The sequence below is a fragment of the Manacus vitellinus genome, unplaced genomic scaffold (assembly GCF_001715985.3).
Source record: "Manacus vitellinus isolate BGI_N305 unplaced genomic scaffold, ASM171598v3 scaffold_0_pilon, whole genome shotgun sequence".
Classification (NCBI taxonomy): domain Eukaryota; kingdom Metazoa; phylum Chordata; class Aves; order Passeriformes; family Pipridae; genus Manacus; species Manacus vitellinus.
Window position 1 is genome coordinate 7,326,970 of NW_021938789.1, and position 23,216 is coordinate 7,350,185.

A 23,216-nucleotide genomic window follows, 5' to 3' on the forward strand; every position below is an offset into this window, starting at 1 on the left:
TGCAAAAGTATCTACACTGTCTCAGGTGTTTAATTACCACTTCAGTACACAGTGATCACTTTGCACATCTATGACCTCTACTTCTAATCCTTTGAAACTACTTGACTGAGAAATCAGCTTGATTTTTTTAGTAGCAATAATGATAAGGAGTCAACTAAAGAGCTTTACTTCTAGGTGAAAAGAGAGAATACAACATAGACAGATTGTGTGGTGAAACAGATGTTCTGGGGTGCTGGAAAAAAGCCAAAGGATGGACAGTATTAAAGACCAAGTACTAAAACTGGGAGCAGTTTGTTAACTAAAAAAAAAATACCTCAAAACCAACTGTAGATAAGAATCAATAAACTCCCTCCTATTAAATCAGAGGAAAAATGGTTTTGACTTCAAGAAGCATAAGCAATCTGCTTCTCCTAGATTGTAAGGCTTACTAATTTTTATTGTTTGTTGTTACGAGGAGAAAAAGAAGTTGTTTCTCATCAGTATTTACTTGTGCATTAAAATTTTTATTGTCCTAAATTTAAGGGGAGGAGATGTATCATGAATCATTTCTATGGAGGACAGTCTTGGGGAACAGATCTTTCCATCCTGTAAAATCTGAATGTCCTCTGTAAATACGTTGGAATGAAATGTGTGTGGTTTCATATCTCTTCTGAAATGTATATTTCTATACATTATATGCAACAAGTAGCATCGCTCTTATTCTTTACTCTGCATAGAGTGAAAATGTCAAAAGTTACATGTGAATTAATTACATTCAATAAATCAGATGCCTGTTAAAAATTGCAAACATGGTATGTGTTGAAGATCTTAACATAAGCTTGATATTTTTAAATGCAAAGAAAAAAACTGGCACATAATTTATTGCTTTTGATGCATTCCACATACCATGATGACTTAATATATTAACAGCCTTCTACAGCTGCAGTGTGTTATGCACATTTCGTTATCAAGCCTTGAGCATTGAGTCATAATGGTTATTTTTACTGTATTGGAATGAAAGGCTTTGATAAAGCAATTTTGCTGGAGAGAAACAGAAGTAGAGCTGACCATGTTTGTTCTACTACTGATCTTGAGAAACAGCCCATACTGATGCTTCCCTTTCAATCTTTTAATAGACTCTACCAAAAAAAAAAAAAGGAACTTTTGACATGTCCACTACCCCTTGTCCCATTCAAGTAACATGAACAAAAAGGTGACTTGCTTGCCTAGATGCTTCACACACTTATTTTGTATGTTAAATTAATAATGTCCTTTTGTAATGTATATTTAAGATTTATAATAAAAATGAAAACATGATTTCACACAAAGAATAGGTAAGTTTGTAATTACAATGGAACTTTAACGTGCATCCACAATACTATGTTCTTCTACGTCTTTTCCCCTCCCAAGCCATACACAAACAGTTCTACTCCTCACTCTGTTTCACATGTAGCTTCAAAACAGCCAGTTGTGGTATCTAATACGCTACTGTTTCACTTGTGATGCTCTGTGTTTTAAAAAGTATCAAACTGCAAACCATACATAAGCAGAAAGCTCTTTCTAATTAATAAGAAGGGAAAATGTGAATGTAATACAGGAGAAAATTTAGACATATTACTCCCTCAGTTGTATCCAACAAATGACATAGTAGACTACATGTACTCTTAAAGTATGATCAAAAGATCATCAAAAGATGTCATTTCTCATTAGAACATCCTGAACTGTATAGTTTTTACACTATCCTCGACACCCACCACTAAAACTGTCGGTGTTTTTCCATAATGTCTATCTAGTTTGTGTTTCAGTGCACATCCTTACCAAGATGCTAAAGCCACAGTGGAAATGCAGTTAAATCCTGTTGACAGCAATAAGAAAACATTGAGCATGCCTTGTTGCAGAGAACTTCATTATCACTTACAAATAAACAACAGTAAAGGAAACATAAGGAAAAATGCGACCTGACAGTTTCTTTCTCCATACAAGTCATTACATTACGCCCCCGACATCAGTGCTGACTACTGTTCTTGCTTGAGCCCCAACTAAATATTACTTACAGCTTTCAGCTAAACAAGAGATCACTCTAGTTATGGCTGGGGTGTTTCAGTTTGCAAAATGACAAAGAGAATTAAAAAACTTAACAAATTAAGTATCTGTTCAGACAACAGAACACATCATTTATCTAAGGTCCAAGCCCTGAAAATCCAGTGATGAAATCTATCAGTATCCAATAAACTGCAAGAACATATCTTAGCATTGGATTTTTTTTTAACATTGAAAATGGTGTCAAAGCTCTACAGCAATGCTGATATGCACCTGGGGTTATGCCCATGAATGTTCTGCAGCAAGTTTTTGTTTTGGTTTTTTTTTTTTTTTTTGCAAAGCAGTATCAGCAAACAGAAGCAATTGCACCATAAACATGAGTAACCTCTAAATTATTCATAATTATATTCAGTGAAAAGTTCCTTGAAGTCCCTTAGTTACCTTCAAATTACATATTTTTAATAATTCGCTTATCATACTAAGCTGATTTCTCAGCAGCTTCAGTCTCCTGTTCAGACAGTTTCTCTTCTGACAGTACTGTCATCCACGGGGACACGGAGCGCGTGATGGTTTGTTTGGCCAGGTTGTAGTGGTTTATGACTGTGTAAAATTTCCCTCGAGCGCTGGAGTCTTGTTCAGAGTAGTAGTTTTCCAACCCAGCTGGAATGCACTGATTGTTCTGAAATGAAAATCCATCTCTTAGATTACAGATACAGCCCCACACACACCAGCAGCAGATTAGGGTTTTTTTCTCCTTTTACTTTTAGTCTTAAGCCAACAGTCACATTCTGTGAGTCAAGATGCAATATACAGCAATTAACTACAGTGTTGTCCCACTGTGTTCAGAATGTTCTTCCCTGCACTCCTTAAACTATTCATGCATTTGCCAGGAAGACCAATCTGGGTTTATATGCCAGCATAATTAACGTAACATGCTTGCCTACAATTATTTTTTAAAGTTTTCAGTCTCTAGTTCCAGCCATATTTTGCTGTTTTTTCTTGCCCACTTTCTTCCAACTGGTTGGTTTACAACTACAGCTGTCTGTATCCTACCATTAGATTAACTTCAGGCAATTTACGATGGTGTTTGCAGTCCAAGGGATGGAAATTAATACAGATAAATTGGTGCCAGCGTATGAACAGTTTTACAGCCCAGTAACTAAGACATACAGGAAAACATTGCGGGTGGCCAAGCATATGCACAAGTGTGTACACACATAGAAAATACTTCACTCTTTGTCACAAAGATGTAGCCAACAGCACACTTTTAAAAAGCTCTCTGTAACTGTGGGACTACATTATTTCATTTCCCAGGAGTGCACGAGCACTACATAGAACCTGGTAGATGCTTAGAGCTTTGGAGAGTGAAAAAGGTGATTCAGAGGGTTAAATACTAAGTGGAATCCAAATTTTGCTGTCATCTTAAAACCCAAAGTGAGTGTGCCTGTGCAGTGCATTTGTCACAGGTCTTATCTACCAACTGTTCCAGTGATTAAGAGCCTACAGAGAAGCTGGTTGCACTCAAGGAAAAAACAACTTGGACATATACTGTGACCCCTAAGTTTTGCCCCATAAGGTCATGGGGTCTCTCTGCAGGTCCTCTTTCCACACCAGCTGGTCCAGGCAGTCTTGCTTGATACCTCAGCATGTTAGGACAGTCACTTGAGCAAGTGAATTGACTCTCTGTAAGCTATGAGTAGCTGCAGCTTCAGAAAAATAAGTTTAATAATTTCTACTCTGGCTCTTTTAAAAAGAAATAGGCTGTTCAGTCTTCCTGCTTCCAGCACCGGAGGACTAAAATTTATAGTATTATGGCACAGCAACTTTGAACTGCTACTGTTCTCCTACAGTTCAGCAAACGAAATTTAATACTGGAAATTTCTCAGCATAAAAACACGTGCAAAAATTCCATGGGTTTTAGGACCAGATGCTGCCTCAACTGTGTCCACATTTACTTCTAAGTTCACTTTTGTCCTTGCCGACAAAAAGAAAAAGAGAAGTAGCATAAATAAGCACCAGTAACAACAGTTTCAACTGGTTAAAATCATACAACACAAAAAGGAGGAAGATCCAGCAGACAGTCTTGGCTTAATACAAATTTTGCATCCTAAAAATGTTAGTGTGATAAAAAGGCATCAAAAGGTAGGAAAGAAAAAACGGAGACCTGCCAAAACAACAGGCCCATGGGTAGTCTTATGAAGCTGCCTGCCCCTGGGGAATTCAATCACATGGCACATTTGATGGCTCAAAGAAGCCTCACTGTCACAAAACTAACAGCCCTCCCACAGAGACAACACCTCACAGGCTTGAACCTGCAGGTGTGACAGAAGCCTTGAAGTGTGTCAGACTTGACAGTGCCCAAAGTTACCATTTCCACCCGGGTTCCCTTTATTTGTTATCTTCTGTCAAGGCAGCAGCTGGGGCAAATCTTCCCTCTCCATTTTACTGAAGTAGCACAACAAAGCAGAAGGGATTTAACCCCAGCTGAGCAGCACCTGTGCCCACTCAGCGCTGTTTAAATCAGCAGAGGTTTTCAGCTGCAAGACTGGGACCTAGATTTATAAAAACTTAATCCAGGAATCTGGAATAGAGCTATTTGATACACATGTTGAATTACATCAATATGCCATCTTCTGGAAGTATTATCCGTGCTTTATCTGGGATAACTGACACTAATGCTGATGTGATAAATGGCTAATAAGTATACAGATACAGACATATTTGTAGTGATTATTTCACCCAGTCATGGGATGTAGTCACAATTCTAAATATTTAAAATGGGAGAAGGAACACAATCCATTGAGCTAATGAAATCTGCCAAGGAAATTCAAGCAAATATAATTATTAGAGCTGAAGACAAGCCAAGATTGACAGTCTTAAAAATGCCACAGAATCCTTCGTTGCCTTTAGAAGCAATTTGCTTTGTAACAGGCAAAAATGACTCAGTAATGGTTTTTGGTTTGGTTTTTTTTCGTAGTCACAAACATGCACAACATCTGACAGAAGAGCCTAAAGAAACACACAGCAGTTTCTATCTTGACTGCATTTTTGCTCTCAGGATTTTGCTCTTCTAGAAAAGATGGAAAAATCTCCCCTTTTACTCACTGCCCCTTGTGTTCTGCCCAGGAGCAGCCCCTTTGCTTAGTTCCCAATCAAGGCAAGCCATGCAGCACCCAGTGACTGAGCTATGGGAACTGCTGCCAATTGTTATCCTGGCACTTGCCTAAGACTTTCAGCTATGCAGAACATTTCTCTCTATCCTTTTTGTTTGTTTCCATGGTTCCCAGGTGAGAGAAGTAAGAAGGCCATGAGGAGAAAGTGAGATGCTCCACAGTCAGTTTCTTTCTTTTACAGCCCTTCAATTTTGGAAATTAGTTATGGGTTATGGCCTTTGATGCCAGAGAAAACCCTGTTTGCCAGTCTATATCTGGCTGAATTAAGATGACTCCTTTTGTTCCTTTGACATGAAGACCCCAGTGGTATTCTCTTATAAATAGTATCTTCTGTCACGTTAACTTTGCTGGGTCAGTAATTCCCAATTACACAGATGATGCTGTGGTCTCCAATGCACTGAAATGACTTTGTGGTACTGTCCACACGTCTGACAGAATGCAGGTGCTTTGGCAAAATAAGCTGAAGGGGAACAAATATGGTACAGAGCATACTGAAGTTCTGGAGAAACTCCTCCAGGATGTAAGTGCACTCAAGTTTTGAGTCTCACCAACAGGCAGTGAAGGGTGCTCAGAGGAGCAATCAGCACAGCAGCAGTACTAGGGCTGTCTCAGCTTAAGCAAGCACAGAAATAAGGCTGGAGCAGGTTAAAACTGCTGCACAAAGGAAGATGAGCACCTTTTAAAATACACCCTCAACTCCTGGAGGCGTAGGACAGCAGAAACGTTTGGAACTGCTCCATGTATGAGAGCATCAAAGCAGAGAAGAGCGAGTCTGACTCAGCTGCAATAGCTCAGCCTTTATGTAGAGATTCCTACAGAACAAGGCTTCCTGAGGCAGGGACACCTCTGCCCTTAACCAGGAAATCATATCAGCATCTGAAACCAGGGGACATCCAGGCCAGGAAATGTTGTTGAGTCTACCTAAGGGTGAAGCCAGTCCACTGATACACTGCTCACAAGGTGACAGATTTCACGTCTCCTAGGACATGTGTGCCAAGCTATGCCATGACATATCACAGACTCTCCCCAAAACAGATGCACAGGCAAACAAAAATTCATCTCAACATCGGTAGTTTCAGGCCTTGTGTCATTTGCCAATATGTTTATCCTGTAAAACTCTTTTTTAGAGTTACATTACCGAAGATGCCGTGTCTTCTGGCATTATGCGATCAAGCAGCTCTAAGCAGCCTCCAAAAAAACACCAGGAGAGTAACCATAACACAGCCCTGTATATGTGCTGCACCTTAAAAACAAGCTGTGGGACATTCTGCCTAACTTCTGTGCCAAACACAGGACCCTAAGGAAAGAAACACAGCCAGATTCAGTGCAACTAAAATGTAGCTAAGAAACTGTTCTTCCCTTAAATATTTGTGGCACTAGCAAGAAAAGCCAAAAGAAGCCAGAAGGCTGCAACTCAAAGGAGAGGACAACAAGGTGTGAAAGAAGCAGAAGCAGGAGACTGTTGCTAGACTTACATAGGAGCACATAACTGACTGTTCCTGTCAAGTCAGGGTCACATGAAGACAAGTTTGGTAGGAACATACAGTCCATATTCCAAATTCCTCTATGCCAAGAGAAAGCTTGGGGGGGAAAAAAGAGCTACTGGGCTATTGTCCCACGAGACATGAGCACAGAAGGGTTTCAGTGCTTGTCTAAGACAACACAAAAAACCAACAGCAGAACTGAAAGCTGATCTCCTGAGTTACAGCCAAGTATTCTAACCACAGTATCTTTTGCTGGGAAAGTAGTGACCAACTGAATGCTTGAAGCTAAATTAATCCAACAGGGCATCACTGATTATAATTTTGGACTGGATTCTTGTAAGATATTTATGTGCCTGCAGTGACAGAAATCCTGAATTGTCAAGTAGTTCCTTTTGAAGTTCATACCGGGTACCCATTTGATTCATTATGTGACTAAATATTTTTAGAAAATTAGAGGGAAGACTGCCATCCTCACTGCTACTTTTCTTATCTAATTACAGCCAAGTTCAACCCTGCTAAATTTACAACAGAAATCAATGTTACTTTTCTGACTTTCAGCCCAGGTCATAACTGAGGAGCCAGCACTACCACCTCACATAAATGAAGTCAGCCCAGCCTCTCTTTTGGTTAGAACCAGTATTTTTTTCCAGTAAATTGTATTTTCCCTTTTTTGGCATCACTTTTGTCTTGTGGCAGTAGGGCTCGGAGGTCACTGTTCTAGAACAAGAAGTTCTTCCTACAAAAATAACCCTCATGTAACTCTACTACTCTTAATGAGAACATCACTCTACTGTTTCTCTGACACATATTCCAGAATTTTTTTTCTCCAGGTTTTATCATTCTTTGATTTTGGAAGACCATTCAACATTAAGCCATATGACCCTTAAATGAGGGCTTTGTCTGGACAACTGCAGATGAAGTCTGAAGGACACAAGTGTTTGGATTTTTGCTATATTTTCAATGTTTAAAGCATTAGCAAAATAAAAACATTATTAATATTGTGCAATAGTACAACCTCAGTTAATAAGAAAAACGTAGCAGGAAGCACACTAACCTATGAGAAGAATCACAGAATTCTGTGCAGTACAGCATGACTTAATCAAGGTTATGCATAGAACAACACGGAATATTACATACTCTCCTGTGTTTCTAGAACGGGTATGCGATTTACCTTGAAAACAAATCCTTCCGGACAGGTGTGATCATACTTGTAAACCTTGTAGACTACCAGAAATACAACACACGTTAAGAACGCAAGGGCAAAAAGGACCAGCACAGTTACCTGTAAAGAAAAATAAAACATGCTTATGTTAGCAATGCACTGCTTATTATACTGCTCCTTGTTACTGCAGGCAGCAGCAGCCAGCTATGAATGCACTTTACAGTAAAATCAAGCAAAGGATAAAACAAGCTGCTGAATTATGGAGGGAGAAGATGGAAGCAGCATGTAAGTGCTTCTACCTCCCTCTTCTCAGAGAAGAAAGCAGATCATCTGGTCAGTGGCCCACTGCCTCTGGACTGCAAGGCTTTTTTTGATTGCATTTCTGTGTAGGGCACACATGAGGCCAGAAGGACACAACAAGGTAGCTTGGGTCTGCTGTTTTTTCAGTATTTGGATGATGTAAGCATAAGTCTAAGTTTATGTCAGCTGACAGACATGTTTGTTTTCCCTGTGCCTGTCCAAGAATGGAGTCAGGTGACAGTAAGTTAACACAGGTGTCATCCAGATAATCCAAAGGTGACTCTTTCAGGGCATGGAGAAAGTAATGTCTGCAGTCTCTTGGTAAGATCAGAGTTTGTTGTGTCTGCTCTGAACGTATGGATAGTTACACCAGTAGTCTGCATGCTTGGTTGCTCAATGCTCCTTGATTTCTAAGTTGAAACAGTACTACTTCATCACACAGAGACTGTACAGGATTGGTTCGCTGCCAGATCCATAAGAGAATAGCCATGTTCAACACTGGGCGAGCCTGGAGGAGCTCTGTTGCACCTCTTTTCTCAGTGCTCACAGAGAAGCCACTACAGACTCCCTTACATGGCACTGGCTATTCACCGTATCCTTCAGTAGCTCTCTGGTCCTGAATTTGGGCTGGAGAAAAATCCAAGACACACTTAAAATCTGAACTCAGTGTCAGTATCAAGCTCACCTTTCCCAGACAAACTGAGCAGCTGGAGACTGGCAGCCTTTTAAGTGTGACGGGAGAGAGAACTACCTTCAGAATTACATCACCCGTTGACAAGAGAAAGCACAGATCTGGCCTAGTAGTTACACTGCAAATCTCTCTAATTCAGACCCATTTTTGTGGAAAGTGTGAGCTGAGCAAATAGCATTCATTACCTGGGACAGTATCCCAGATGTGTAGTATTATTCTAAAACAACTACTGATAGACTAAATAGTACCCCAAGGAGATTACACAGTAAAGTTGTTGAGATTAATTTCCTTTTTGGCAAGTTAGAAAGTAAGCCAGCATGTGCTACAGCATAAGAAACAATAATAAACAGAAACAAACAAGATTATGATTAATTTCTTAAACCAAAGTATAAAATAATCTAAATTTTAAAGGAAGTTGCATAAGCCAGCTATATACACCTCCTAAAAAAAGAATTTAGGCATGCCAGGTTCAATTAATTGAAACAAGACTAATCTGATATTTGAGAAAGCAACAACAAAAAATTGTAGCTTTGCCTCTTGGTAAAAACAAGTCCCTTTAAAAATGATAAATCCCTGAACTAACAGACTTTGCAACACTGCAAACTGTGTGTGCCAGTGAGATTAGGACATTACAGGACTGCAATGAACTTTAGGGACTTATGCTGTGGAAGCAAACTTCATCATGGGCAGACAACAGCGAGTGCTAAATTTCCTGGCTGAAACAAGGCTGGGAAGTATTGTGTGTTGCTGAAGCCAAGGATTTTTTAAGGATTTTTGATAGACAGAAAATAAGCATAAAAAGAAGGCTGGAGTAGAGGCAGGGAGAACTGCACATCAAAAAGCAATTTAGCAGAAGAAATGTAGACATTAATGTAACAATGCCGTCAGAAATGAGACATGGAGCAAAGCACCTTTCCGATTAAATGTTCAGTTTCTCGACAGTCACTGGATTAAAAAAGAAAAATAATTCAATCATAATCAGCCTCTGAAAACTTCACATTGACTTGAATTTTCATATCTAATTCGTCTTTCTCCGAGTTTATTACTCACTTGCAAACACAAAAGTTAACATGGATAGATCACTCTGTCTTGCCAACCTCATGTTTTCTGCTTACATGTTTCATGTCTCAGAACATCCTGCACAAATCCAAGAGCTAAAGTACATTTTCACTTTCCTTTCTGGTTATTCTCTGTTCAATAACAAACAACGTAACACAGACACGCCCCCATTTCTGGCCAAGCTATGCCTTAGCTCAACCCTTCTGATAGGTTTATAATCAGGCTTCTCCCTTTATTCTTCTATGGTTGTGTTCTTCCTGTGCTTCCTCAGCTGTCCCACCCACACACATGTACAAGTGCATGTACATGTACCCTTCACACTTTGGCTTGGCCCAAACCTTGCATTCCACCCTCCAGGGCTTTCTCCCCTCCCCACAACTGTAATGAGCCTTATTCTCTGTTCCCTCCCTCCAAATTTACCTTGCACTCCAGGCTCTAGAACAATTGACCCTTCTCCCCTAAGCCTGCAGTTCCCACTTGGGGCTCCTTGTCCCACCTCCTTAATGCCCTGCTGGTACCCCATACCTGTACACAGATGCCCTAGGTCCTCCTGCCCCATGGGCCTCACCATGCCTGGGCCCCAGTGCAGGTCCACAGCCTGCTCTGTCTGCAGGGCCATGGGCCCCAGGCCTTCCTCTGCTGAGCTCCAGCAGCTGCTGGGCAGCATGGGCAGATGAGGAACCAGAAAACACAGAGCACTCCTCACCCAGCCCTGCAGATCTACAATACACACAGGGCCCAGTCCAATTTGCAGGTTTGGGTCATTCACTTCCCACTGACTCCTAGCACATGTTAGAATGTTCCTTTTGCTCTGACAGCGGCTGCTCTTTACCTTAGAGAAGAAAGGGAAAAAGAGAGACTAGAGAGCTAGGATAGAAAAACTAAAAGCCAGATGGGATTATTGCTGAGGCTTCCCATGCTCCACAAGACATACTCCACGCAGCCTTCAACAAAGACTGCTCCCTTTAGGAGCACAGGCCTGTGACACAGGACATGGACATCAAGCAGAACAATTGCTATGGCACAGATCAATTCAGCTCACATTTGTCTCTGTCACAGATAGGAGCAAATTTAAAAGTTTTGAAAAATATTCTCAAATCTTAAAGCATTTTAACCCTATTTCCTGGCCATTCTACTAGCAGGCAGTAGTAGAATTATAACAGCATTTCCCAGTTGTAACTATTCTAACATACAGATGAGGTCTGAGGAACATACCAAGACAACATACTAACAAGCTATTCTGTAACTGAGGATAGGTATTAGACAAAAGAAAAAGACTGTATTTCCACAATCACTACAATATCACTCTGTTCAAAGCTCAAAAATTGTTCTGGAAAGTAACTGTTTTTTGAAAGAGGACAAAAGCCCAGTGCTGTGTAGATTGCTGGAGCCTGGCAAGTTGCAGAGCCACAACCTCAGAGTTGATTTGCTGAGACCTGTTTTCAGTGACTGACATGGAGCTGTGAGTTCTCACAGCTCGTACAAGTTCTTCCATTGCCACCCAGTAAGCCCCCGGGAAGAGCTTTCAGGGCTCCTGGTTCAAAATTTTCTCTCACTTACTGTATTTCCTGATGTTACTAATTTTGGTATTAACATGTAAATTTTTACTCTCATTATCTTCAGTGATTTGCAATCACACTGCATTTGCAAATCCCTAATCAAGTAAGCTCTTGTCTCCTTCCTATTAGGAGAGAATCTCCCGTCTCTCACCATCCTTCAGGATACGAGTAACTTCTATTTAAGGACAGTCACAGATGCAAATGACACAGATGGAATCCAGTGATGGATTTCTTTGCAAGGTGATCACAATCACCTGTTAATCTGATCTACTTCTCCCTTATAAATTGACAATCCTCTTTCTTCTAATAGCCATTTTTCTTCACTCTCAAAATAACCCACACTGATGGTCCACAATTGTCAGATCCCCATGTTCACTGCAGTCAGCTTCTCTCCCCAGCCAGTGTAGCCTAACCTCTCTGCTTCACCTTCTGAGCCCTCTCTTACTGGATGCCTTTCAGAAATAAAAGCCTGGAAAAAGAGAAGGCAACAATCTGCTCTTCAGACCACAACCAACACCAACACCAAAGCTGCCATTTTATTGCTTTCTTCCACAGCAACTTTGCATACCCGCTGTAACCTAAAGTTATTCTTGTCTTCCTACCAACACACCAACAGCAACTTGCCCTCTTCCTCTGTTCAAGGCAGGAGCAGATGCAATACGTGCACAAGCACCACTCCCATTCTTCTGGAAGGAAATCTTGAATCTCTTCTCTCTTTGTAGTACCCAGCTGGCAGTGCAGGACCACACACAGTGGGAGCAGAAGTCTTGTGAATTACTATGAGCATTCACTGCCATGCAGATCCTGCAGAACTCCAAGGTGACTGTCACACTGCAAGAGTGATGGGCTTTTAAAATACTTTTCATGAAATAACTACAAGACAGGACAAACAACCATTTCTTTTAACTAGGAATTCTAAGTGTGGCTTTGCTTTCATCTTGAGTGTGACGTTTAAAGTTAGTTTTAAGGGGATCTGGCAGCAAAACGAAGTGAACAGAGAAGATGACAAGATACTATTATGTGGCAGATTTCTGAATAGATTGAAAGTGAAGAGCAGAAGAAGGACAATGTCTAGCCAGAAGCCATTACAGTAATCGAAATGAGAGATGACTAATGAATGAACTAAGCATACCCACAGCAAAAAAACCTGTCTTCAGACTCTGTAAGTGGTTAGCTGAACAAATGAGACTCACCATATCTGACAACTACGCTAACATGTAAGCAGGTTGTGATAAGGCCTTTACCATAAGATCTGCTAGGTCTTCCCTATCAGTCCATCCTACTTTGCCTCAGCTGTTAAACTGCAAGCTGTATTCTTCTCTGCCTGGCTACTGCTCTCCTTCTTCCTTACTCCACTACTGTTTATTGGACTCCCTTTTTAATCAAGCTGCAAGATGACAAGAAAATTCGTCAATTGCACCAACAGTGCCTGCTTCTCTTCACCATCCTTTCCTGGCTCCTGTCCCTTTCTGAACAAATTACAAATCATGTTTCAAGGCATGCACAAGTCTCTCAGCTCCATCCATTCTGCCTGTGTCCCACTGTCCCACTAAAGTCTGGGTACCATCCGTTTCTCCTCTGCCTTCACCTTTCTAATGCCTCCTCCTCTTGTCTGAAATTCTTCCATTAACCCACTCACACTGTGCTGCTTTGCACCACGCCTTCCTTCATGCTTTTCTTTCCATCAGCACACAAACCCACGTAGAAGCATTCCTGTTATTATGAGGTGGAACTAAGGTGGAACTAACAAGATATGCAGTAATATTCACTGCTCAATCACTGCACTTGCTCACATCTCATCTCTGCATTATCTATTTCAACTCAGCCTCCTGGCAAAATAACTTTCATTTCTGATCTGTCTGTAAAGTGTGAGGTACAGACTTGACTGAACGAGAAGAGTGAAGACATACAGACACAGAGCACCTTTCATATGAAGTGATTTACAACCAATTTATGCTTTGCTCACCAGCTAAATGCAAAGACCTCAGGGGTGAAATACAGCAACTCTGTACAACCACTTAGGACAGGAAATTAAGATTATTGCTATTGAATTTAAACTACAAGAGAATTTTAGGCAGACAGACTGTAATTACAATAGATTGCGTCTGGCTGCATCCCACAGACAAAAATTTGTAAAACACTGCATTGACTTCCCTGCAAATGGCTGTGACCTCCATTTCACCTCTCTCCCCTGAAATCCTGCATCTCCAGCTGCACAATGCCCTCTACCAGCACACTGGAGAACACCAAAATCAGCTCTCCACTTATCACTGCTTTTCAAAAACTATGTCCTTGTTTGCTATTACTTCAGCCTGCCTCTGGAAGTTTACACGAAAAATGTGTCTGAAACAATGCACTCAAGGATTAAAAAAGTTCAATTTACAGGAAATGGCAACATAAAAGAAAAAAGAGAACCTTTACCTCTATACATGCAACATTTGACTCGTATCCATTTACAGAGCAATGCAAATTACACAGAACAACCTGGTACAATGTCCCATACTTTCCATGGGAATATATATACATATACAAGACAATCAGGTGCCTCGTTTCAAGAAGTGTATTTCTAACATCACATGTCATGTTTAGCTTTATGACTGGTAGCCATCTATTAAACTCAACTTCTTCACCAGAACATTCCCATCAAACCTTTATGCTCAAAGAGGATGACAGTTTTGGGGCACTTTGTATAGAAAAAGCAGGAGAAATCAAAAGACTGTCCTTCCCAAACAGAGATGACACAGAGAAGGAGAGAACTGTCTTGGATGTTTACCTGGAGATGATTGGGAGTAGCAGCAAGAAAGGCAGATAGATTCATGAGGACAGTAACAGAAAAGAAGCTACAAAATCAGCACTTATTAACAGCAACAGTGCAAGGCAACAGGACCAGTCTGCAAGGGAGTTGATTAATGAAACCTGAGGGACATACTGTTAGACAAAAACAAGTTAACAAGGCAGTGGCCTTGAGTTCCTAGCACTGTGGCTTAACTCAGCTGTTCATGACAATGTTCCCATCATCTTCCATCACATGGCACCCTGTATTAGTTTCTTAACTACAGAGATATGAGGAAGCAGTTCAAGAAACCCTGTGGCACCAGGATAAGAATCTTATTACCTTCACATACAAACCCAGAAGATATTACTGAGGCCAGGATAACGGCTGCTTAAGGTTACTACAGAAGAGGAAAGGCTATTTAAGTGATATATCTGGAGAGTTCCAAAGCATCTTTGTCAATATCACTGGTTCTCTTCCAATAAAATGATTTCTAATAAAGACAGTAGCAGAGGAGAAATTCCTTTCAAACAAAAATTTAGCAGGAAGATTGTTAATGCCATATCAGAGAGTATCAAATATTTAAGGGAAAAAAAAGTGACAGTTGCCATGCAGTGCCTTTACATCAATTGTTTTAAAATAGTAGTTACAGTGAAAAAAGAACCTCCTTTATTTTTCTTATTTTAAGCAATAAAGGAAGAATTCAAAGCCTGCCAAACACTTATACTTGTGAACAACTTTAATCCTGTGAGCAGTTCTACTGAAGAAACAGAACTACTGACAGTAAGTAAGTACCTGTCACTCTTCCAGCCAAAGTGACAGACACACAATGTACTTAAGGAGGTGATATCCTGTACAGGAGACATCTCATACACCTAACAGACTTTTAATGTGGGAGCAAAGAGCTACTCAACACAAAGTAATCATACAGCAAGAGAGATCTATCTTCCTTGTCCCTTGATTATTTTTACAGCAATAATAATTGTTGGCATTACTAAGAAGATACAAAAGTCTTGAGGCAGAAATATGCTTGAAGGATGCCCCTTTTAAGATAGAAAAAAAAAAATTGAATAGTTAGATATATGTTGCATACATTTTTGCAGTCTTAAAATGACCAGGTAAAACTGTGAGAACTGATCTTGACAGCAGTCTGAATTCCTCTTCCATAACCTCATGCAGATATTTCAACAACTGCTTGCTACTTGATAGTACACGGCTTGCACCATATGGTCTTACCACAGAAATAAGCTTCAGGCTTTGGCTCTGCAGTTAGATGTATGTAGAGATGTCAAGGATAAAGTCTGAAGAACTGAACTGCCTTTCAATAGAACCAAAAGGCTGAAGGCATACTACAGCTTGGGTTTATTTAAGGGCTTAAAGTTTATAGGGAAACATAAGTGTTTGCTTTCAAAATACCTCTGAATCTTCTTTATTGAGATTTTCCCAAAGACAGAAAAAAAACGTCATGCATTGCTACAACAGACATTTTTTTAAATTGGTGTGTTTGTGCATAACTGTCAACTGTAGCCCAATTCAATGGGTGCCAGAACAGACATCCCACTACAAAATCCAACTGGAGGTTGTAAGAACACTGCTCTGTCAGTGGGGGAAGCAAAGGTTTGGCCTTGGGTAACTCACACCATCAATTTTCTTCTGTCATAGCTTCCTCCTGTGTCCTGAATCACAAGGGTCCTTTGAAATGACATTTCCAGCCTTGTGTTACTCTGTACAGCAGACAATTTACAGGAGGGAAAAATCTGCCTCATTCAAAGTTGCTTTCCAGTTGCGAAGACCCAACTCCCCACATTAGCCTACACTTTCAAAGAACAAAAGCAAGACTTCTATGTCTCAATGGCAAATAATCTTCAGTGACAAATCACATCCTTCTTAGTCTGGTTAGTGCCAACTAAATTAAGACAACAGGGTTCCCATAATCAGGAAATCTTCACATTCTTCTGAGATATTCTGATTTGAATTCAGAATGTGGCTTCATAGAAGAAAATTATACTTGCAGTTTTCTTTGTAAACATTCTCAGCTCTGTTGTAATAACTGTGGTAATGTGGACTGAATGCAGAAAATACATTTTGTAATTGATTATTCACCCAGGTGCTAAAACACCATCTACATGACATATGCACACGCTGGAGTTGCTTCATTTGTTATAATGTATAACTTCTCAAAAGAACAGCTTTAGATGATCTGCACTGTTGAATCCCAAAACTGCAATCTGCTTTGTCCTTATTTAAGAAGTACATCCTAGAATACACATGTGAATTATTTGTAAATATGACTGACTGACTTGCTTTATTTTTAGCACAACATTTGGGCTGTGTCTTGTGGCAGGCTTGTGCATCGGTGATGTACAATATTGAAGTCATTAAAACAGCATCTGAAACTTTTCATGAACATGAGCCAAAGTCAATATCTCACCAGTTAAATAATGCATTTCATAATTATAGCAAATATTTAATTTTCAGACAAATATCTTTTTGCTCTCTCAGAATCAACATCAGCAGTTGACATGATGATTCACAATTAATAAGGACCCAGGAGAAAACCTCACACAATCGGTACTTTTCATCTACATATTTATGAAATGTCATAAATTATTCATCTAATATTTACTACTGGGAGTGGTGAATATGACAGTCATCCCTGCTGGAGAACCAGTCAGTTCTCTTTAAAATGTTTCAAGCAGCATAATTCAATTCTAAAACTTGCTATATGGAGATTAAGGGACGTTTTTAGGACCTGAATGTTCTGCATGAACGTTGTTTTCAATTAACTGAACCACAATTTTCCTAATTGATCAACCCCCACACTCTTCTTTAGAAGCCTAGACTTACAGCCACAGTGTGAATCACTCTGCAATTCCCAAGAGATACCAAATCTTACTGAAACCTCCCTCTGATGCAGTAGTTACCTAGCAGCAAAACCTAGCAACCCCGTAGTATGAGATTAATCCCAGAACGATCATCATAAAGTAGTATCTAAAGGATATTTTACTTAAGTATGCCATCCAAAAGTATATAAAAATGCAATGCAAAGATGCTCAGGCTTCTAACTGTTCAGCTATATATATTAGAAAAAACTACCCAACAGCATGATAAGCTTTTTTTATTTATTTGTTGTTCAGTAAGGTCTCATTTGCTCAGCTCTCCCAACAAAGACAGAAAAAAACAGATCTAAGTAGGGATGTGCAAACCACTTAGATGTGATTAAGATATCTTAATGTTCAAGCAATGAAACCCCTTAGTCCCTACAGCTAAAGCATAAGTGCAACATTCATCTGCTCAGCTGCTTGGAACCGAAGTCCTAGTAGGGTGCTCAAACTTTCTCCCCTTTCTCTTCTACAACGTAGTAAGCATTTCCAGTCACCTTAGTGTGACCAGGACACACACAAAGACAGCCAGACGTAAGTTCCCTTGTTCTGAGCTGTCTAATTGCATTTTCCCAACCGTCGCCTGACAGGAAGGGGATTACTCTCAAGGACTGAGTGGTACTATGGTGCCAGGAGGACAAAGAGAGGATATCAGTCAGAATGTAGCATTTTCCCTGAGGGACAGGACATCCTTGCCCCAAATCGGGGAATAGAAAAAACTAGAAATAAGTTTCTTACCTGCTTAGTAAAACCCTACCACACACCCCATATAATTTCTTCTTAGCTATCCAGGGTGGTTCCCCCTATAGCTTACTGGGAACCTACATGCTTCACTGTGTGGCTGAGGACTCCACCAGGTAACTGGCACTTAAAACATTTGTCGTGGCAACACTCTGCAAAGTTCCTTTCCAAATATATTCTAATCCCTCCCTGAGCCTTCACTTTGTTTGTTTAGCATGCTCTGATTTCACTGAGAGTTGTATATACACTTCTGAAGGTCAGCTTGGGCCTGGGCAGCTTTTAGAACCACTGCTCAGGCACAACAAAACCAGAGTCTCTGGTGTGCCCTAAAATCTCCTATCGTGCAGAGTTCAGAAGCATGCAATATAAAGAGAATCCACATCTCTACTGTAGCTCTGTATTTCTCCCTCATACTAAATGTTAGGTTTTCCAAATATATTTGTACTTGCACAGGGAAGAGTGTGGTTGCCTACTGTTTAAAAATGCTTTGGCATCCTTGGGTAAGATGCCAATTAAAAGCACTGAAAAGCTACAGTCTTCCTTTGTTAAAAGAACAAGTAGGGAAGCATGAGTTGAAGTACCAACTTTCCTGTTTTGCTTTACTTACACAGAGCAGGAAAACCCATCTCTAGTGAGAAGGGGGAAATTCAATCCTTGAACCAGTTAAGCTCTCAGGTTTCCTGCGGGACTACTGAAGGAAGCAACAGGGACACTAAAGAGTAAATCTGAGTCAGATTCTTGGTGAACTACCATATGACAGTAAGAGTCGTCACCAAGCTTCACGATTTAATTGGACCAGGAAAACTGACAGCAAAGAGCTCTGGTACATACCCCTGAGCTGCCAAGTCACACGCTTAACCATAAAAAATACATAATGGACTATGACAGTGCTTTTAAGAGAATGGTTTGGCCACAGTGATAATAAGAAGCCAAAAAGAAAATAAATGTTCTTGTGGTTCTTGTCCTTCAGCACAAACAGGAGTTTTATCCATGCCATGAGCACTACCTGTGTGCAGCCCGCAGGCACCCTGGCCAGCCATGTTCTGAAACCCACACACTGACAGAAAAGCCTTCTGAATTCATCTGCTGGAGAGGGATTACAAGCAGTAATGCTTCAAGATTTGATTTGGTTTCTAATTGTTAAATACTGAACTATTATAACACTGAATTTATTTTTCTCATGTCCAGCTATACCCACAACAGGCACTCTGTTACAGCCCGTTCTGACTACTATCAGCAACTGATTTTAAGCAATTCTGTGAACACAACGGAGCTATTAACATCTTCAGACAGCACTGCTTACCTTAAATCTTTCTGAAACCCCTTCAGTGATGCTGATTGTGAATTCAGCTATTTTAGGAGTACGGAACTTTCCCTTCTTGCGATCAGGTTCATATTCTGTTTTTGTTTTGACCACAACCTTTAAGAAAAAAATAAAAAAAACTGTCAGCTGAAACTAGCCACAGAAACCTTAATTATTCTTTAACTCTTCTTTTACCCACAAGCACATCTAGCAAAATATTCCTCCCCCCTCTTTGTGTAATTCTTCTTTGAAAGCTGTAAATTATTATTTATTTTTCTGGCATATCAATCATTAACAAAGTTATCTCTCAAAGTGATCTTGATGGACCTGCAGGAAGACTTGTTATACAACAGTTTCACAAACTTCCAGTTTTTTCATCTGTGGTGATACTGTGCTCCTGTACTAGGCAAGCGTAGGTCAAATCCAAATCATGGTCCTTCTCACTTTGTATAGTCTGAAAACAGTCACCTCCACTTGCTTCAGGAAATCCCACTAATGAGATTTCAAACTGGAGACCAATAGGAGAAGATTACTGAAGAGGGCCCACAGAAATCCTGCAAGATGCCATGTTCTTTGATGGCAGGATCTTGAGTTCAAAAAAAATGAAATGACCCATCTAGTTGCTATTCACTATGTGACAGACTATGGCCTTTGGCACTCTTATTTTTAACATCTAATTTCTGATGTATCAGCTGCAAGCAGCAAGATGCACACAGACCCTTGTGTTAATGAGATTGCTTCAAACACCCAAGGCTCTTCAACTTTAGTTTATCCCTTACTATGAACTACTGCCCCAAGCTGCACCATTTAGCACCTTACCTGTATTCCCAAAATATTCACTACGTCAGTCTAATCTCCACTATTCTCCTAGGCATTCTAATTGTACAAAATTTTCTCATACCTAACCTATTTGCCTCATTTTTGTCTTCTGCATTTTTCAGGATCTTTTTCTAAGTATCATTCTCGAGATAGGGTGCAGTTCATCATACTGACAGCGCTATTACGATTTTTTCAATTTTCTCTGTTGTTCCAAGGAATAAATACCCACTCTTAGATTTTTAGAATCAAATTCTATCTTTAGCACAGCCCGTGTTATTAATAGCAAATACATTATCATAGAATCATAGGATGGCCTGGGTTGGAAGAGACCTTAAAGATGATCTAATTCCAAGGGCAGGGACACCTTCCACTAGACCAGGTTGCTCAGAGCTCCCTCCAGCCTGGCCTTGAACACGTCCAGGGATGGGGCATCCAGAGCTTCTCTGAGCAACCTGTTCCAGAGCTGCACCACCCTTAAAGTAAGGAACTTCTTCCTAATATCTAAACTAGACCTACACTCAGTTTGAATCCATTCCCCCTTGTCCTGTCACTACATGCCCTTGTGAATAGTCTCTTTCCATCTCTCCGAAATTAAGATTACGACACTCACAGGTAGCCAGGCATTGAAATGACAAGCTTTGAGTTCCCCTCTTCTCACTTCCTTGAATGGTACCTAGAATGTGTAACTGTACTAGAGTCAGTATCATAAAGCTTATTAGACACTTTGACAGCATTACACGTATTTGTGCAGGACAGTGGTTTAGAAACTTCTTTACCTATTTTCAGCTATAATTAGTAAGATAGTAGTTATTATCTATTTTAACTTTATAACTGCCCAACAGCACCATGAAAGTAAACAGCCTGAAGAGTTCTGAAATGCTTTTTAACATTTTACTTACATTCCTCCCCCCTTTATGTTGCGTAATCTCAGACAACTCAAATCACATTCAGCTGACACTGAATGTACAGTTCTAACTGCTTGGTTATGTAATGTCTTCTTTTGTTTAACATATCTGAATATGAATTTAAATCACTTCACCCCTTTAATTTAGAAACTGTCAAAATCATCAAATCCTTAGCGCTGTAGTCACTACTTTTCAAGAAGTTATGCTTCACTGCCATACTGGAGCCTTGTAAGTGAATAATAAGCATAGGTATATGAAGTATGTACTCCTATTCATTATACACGAGTGTCTGCATACTTCAGAATTTGATCTGTGTGCCAATCTTTCCTTAATACTTTTTTCTTCTTTTCACATCAGCTGCTGTGCTCCTGCCTTTGAGTCTGTACCACTAAAGAGACACTGACATGACATGACTAACCACTTACAGAAGGAAACCAGCAGGACCAATAAATTCATGGCTTTAATTTTTCCCACGTTTGCAAAAGGAAAGAAAAACTAATATAAAATTAGACAGTGGAGAGTAAAAAACCAATCAAATATTCCCTTATTTCAGCTTTTAGCCTAGCTGGACATTTGCTTTTATTCGAGGCAAATGCCATTAAAGGTAGGAGGAGTTCTGCCCCATTCTAGCAGGAGCCATAGGGCCGGCACAGAACATCCTGAGCTCTCTACAGAGGCTCTGCTCAGATTAAACCTATTACCATACAGATCCCTAGTTCAGACTTCTGCTTAGCAGTGCAGCAACAGAACGAAATCCTTTGGACACTGGTCCCTGGTAATCGGTTCTATCCAGTCACCAGTTGGCAGGCGTATCAGACACTGTAAGACTTAACTTGTTTTAAAGCCTTAGGGTGCGATTTTGTCCTCAGTTACAAGATTTACACCCATGTAACTGAGGGCATAAAATGGACCCTCAGGCTCTCCAACAGCTGTTATGGCTTATTGCATTTATGCCTGCCAACTGGTCACCACACACAACACAGAATGGTGTTGACTGCAAATAAAATGGAGGTCAAAAATTTATTTGTATTGCCTACAAGCAACACTCTACCAAGGAAAATTTTACAAACTAAAATTCTTTACCCTAAGATACTATTATCTGAATCTTTTTGAGCTTTGAGGAATGAATATATCTGTTTGTATGTATATGTATTATGTGTAATCTATATATCCTGTAAATATCAGTTTAACTAGAAGTAGAATTGAATGCGTGGAAGGCCAAAAATAAAAACTGTATGAAGACCACAAAGCTTTTTTTGCCAGAGGCATGTGAGAAATGTATAAATAGGATACTGAAAAACCTGAAAAGGTTTTTCTACTACTGTGTGCCTTACATGTAGTAACACTTACTGTATTCTTTATTGTGAGGACAATAAACATATTTATAGGCTATCGCATCACCTTCCTAAAGCTTTAAAATTAAATCCTCAATAATTAAGCCATATAATAAGGAATGCAGGAAGCACACTTCTCTTCCAACCTGTAAGCACTCATTGGACTGTCCCCTTCCAACTACAGAGGATCTGAATCACCTATTTGGGGGTTTTTGAACCAAATAAATTGCCATGGAAAAAACTCAATGGCCTATTCTCATCTATTTCAGCTTGTCTGGGGTTAGCATTAGTTTCCTACTGAAGCACAGAAGGAAGATGGAAGAGCTCTCTGTTGCCAGTCTGCCTGTCCCCATGTTGCAGAGAAATAAAGCAGGGCTTTATCCCCCCATCAGAGAGGCATTTTCTGGACAGAGAAAATTCACATCATTCACACAGAATACACAGTACCTTACAAATAATAATAAAAAAAGGAAGATGCAGAATAGGAAGGGCTATGACAATACAGCACAGAGAAGCTTACATTTATATGTCTATATGTTTCATACACAACACTGAAATCTATATATGCTTACTGCTAACATTTTGCACTGTTTTTTAATGCAAATCACTATTACTGGATTTTCATGAGCTTAACTGGTTTTTTTCCCCAGAGGGAACTAGCATGCTTTAAAGCACCCCAAATTTCTCGCCGTTTCTAAGCTGCTCGTTACACATAACCTATTCTTTTGTTGTTTGCCTGTGATTTGGGTGTGATTCTCCAGGGTGGAAACTAAAGCCTACTGTACCTTATCAGGAGGTGGGAACTGGAGCTGATTGACATCCAGGGGTGTGATCAGGGGGATGGTGTCAAATCCATCCTCCAAAAGGGGCTGCTTTGTGCTCTTCTCGCTGAAATTATTCCCCAGTTTCACCATTCTTCCAGGATAGAGGGATTTTCTGCTGGCACACACGGACACACACGCACAGAAATGCAAAATATCACAAACCAGACCTTTCCCCAGCGGGTCAGAAA

At 40.1% G+C, this 23,216-nt stretch overlaps 1 protein-coding gene across 1 annotated transcript; it reads right to left on the bottom strand.

The window, feature by feature from the left end:
* Window positions 1-55: 55 nt before the first annotated feature.
* NSG1 (neuronal vesicle trafficking associated 1) lies at window positions 56-23,161 on the bottom strand. The gene is made up of 4 exons (XM_008920903.3): window positions 22,990-23,161; window positions 19,147-19,263; window positions 7,848-7,958; window positions 56-2,698 (listed from the first exon to the last, which is right to left on the bottom strand). The coding sequence occupies exons 1-4, from the start codon at window positions 23,116-23,118 to the stop codon at window positions 2,498-2,500; spliced, it is 558 nt and encodes a 185-aa protein (XP_008919151.1). The 5' UTR covers window positions 23,119-23,161; the 3' UTR covers window positions 56-2,497.
* Between the last annotated feature and the right edge of the window lie 55 nt (window positions 23,162-23,216).

Bases quoted from the DNA above. Each gene is read 5' to 3' on its own strand.
- NSG1 (XM_008920903.3), bottom strand. From the start codon at position 23,118: ATGGTGAAACTGGGGAATAATTTCAGCGAGAAGAGCACAAAGCAGCCC. The intron at 19,264-22,989 runs GTACAGTAGGCT...TTTTTCTTAAAG, and splicing joins AGTTCCCACCTCCTGATAAG to GTTGTGGTCAAAACAAAAAC. The intron at 7,959-19,146 runs GTAAGCAGTGCT...TTTTCTTTACAG, and splicing joins GGGTTTCAGAAAGATTTAAG to GTAACTGTGCTGGTCCTTTT.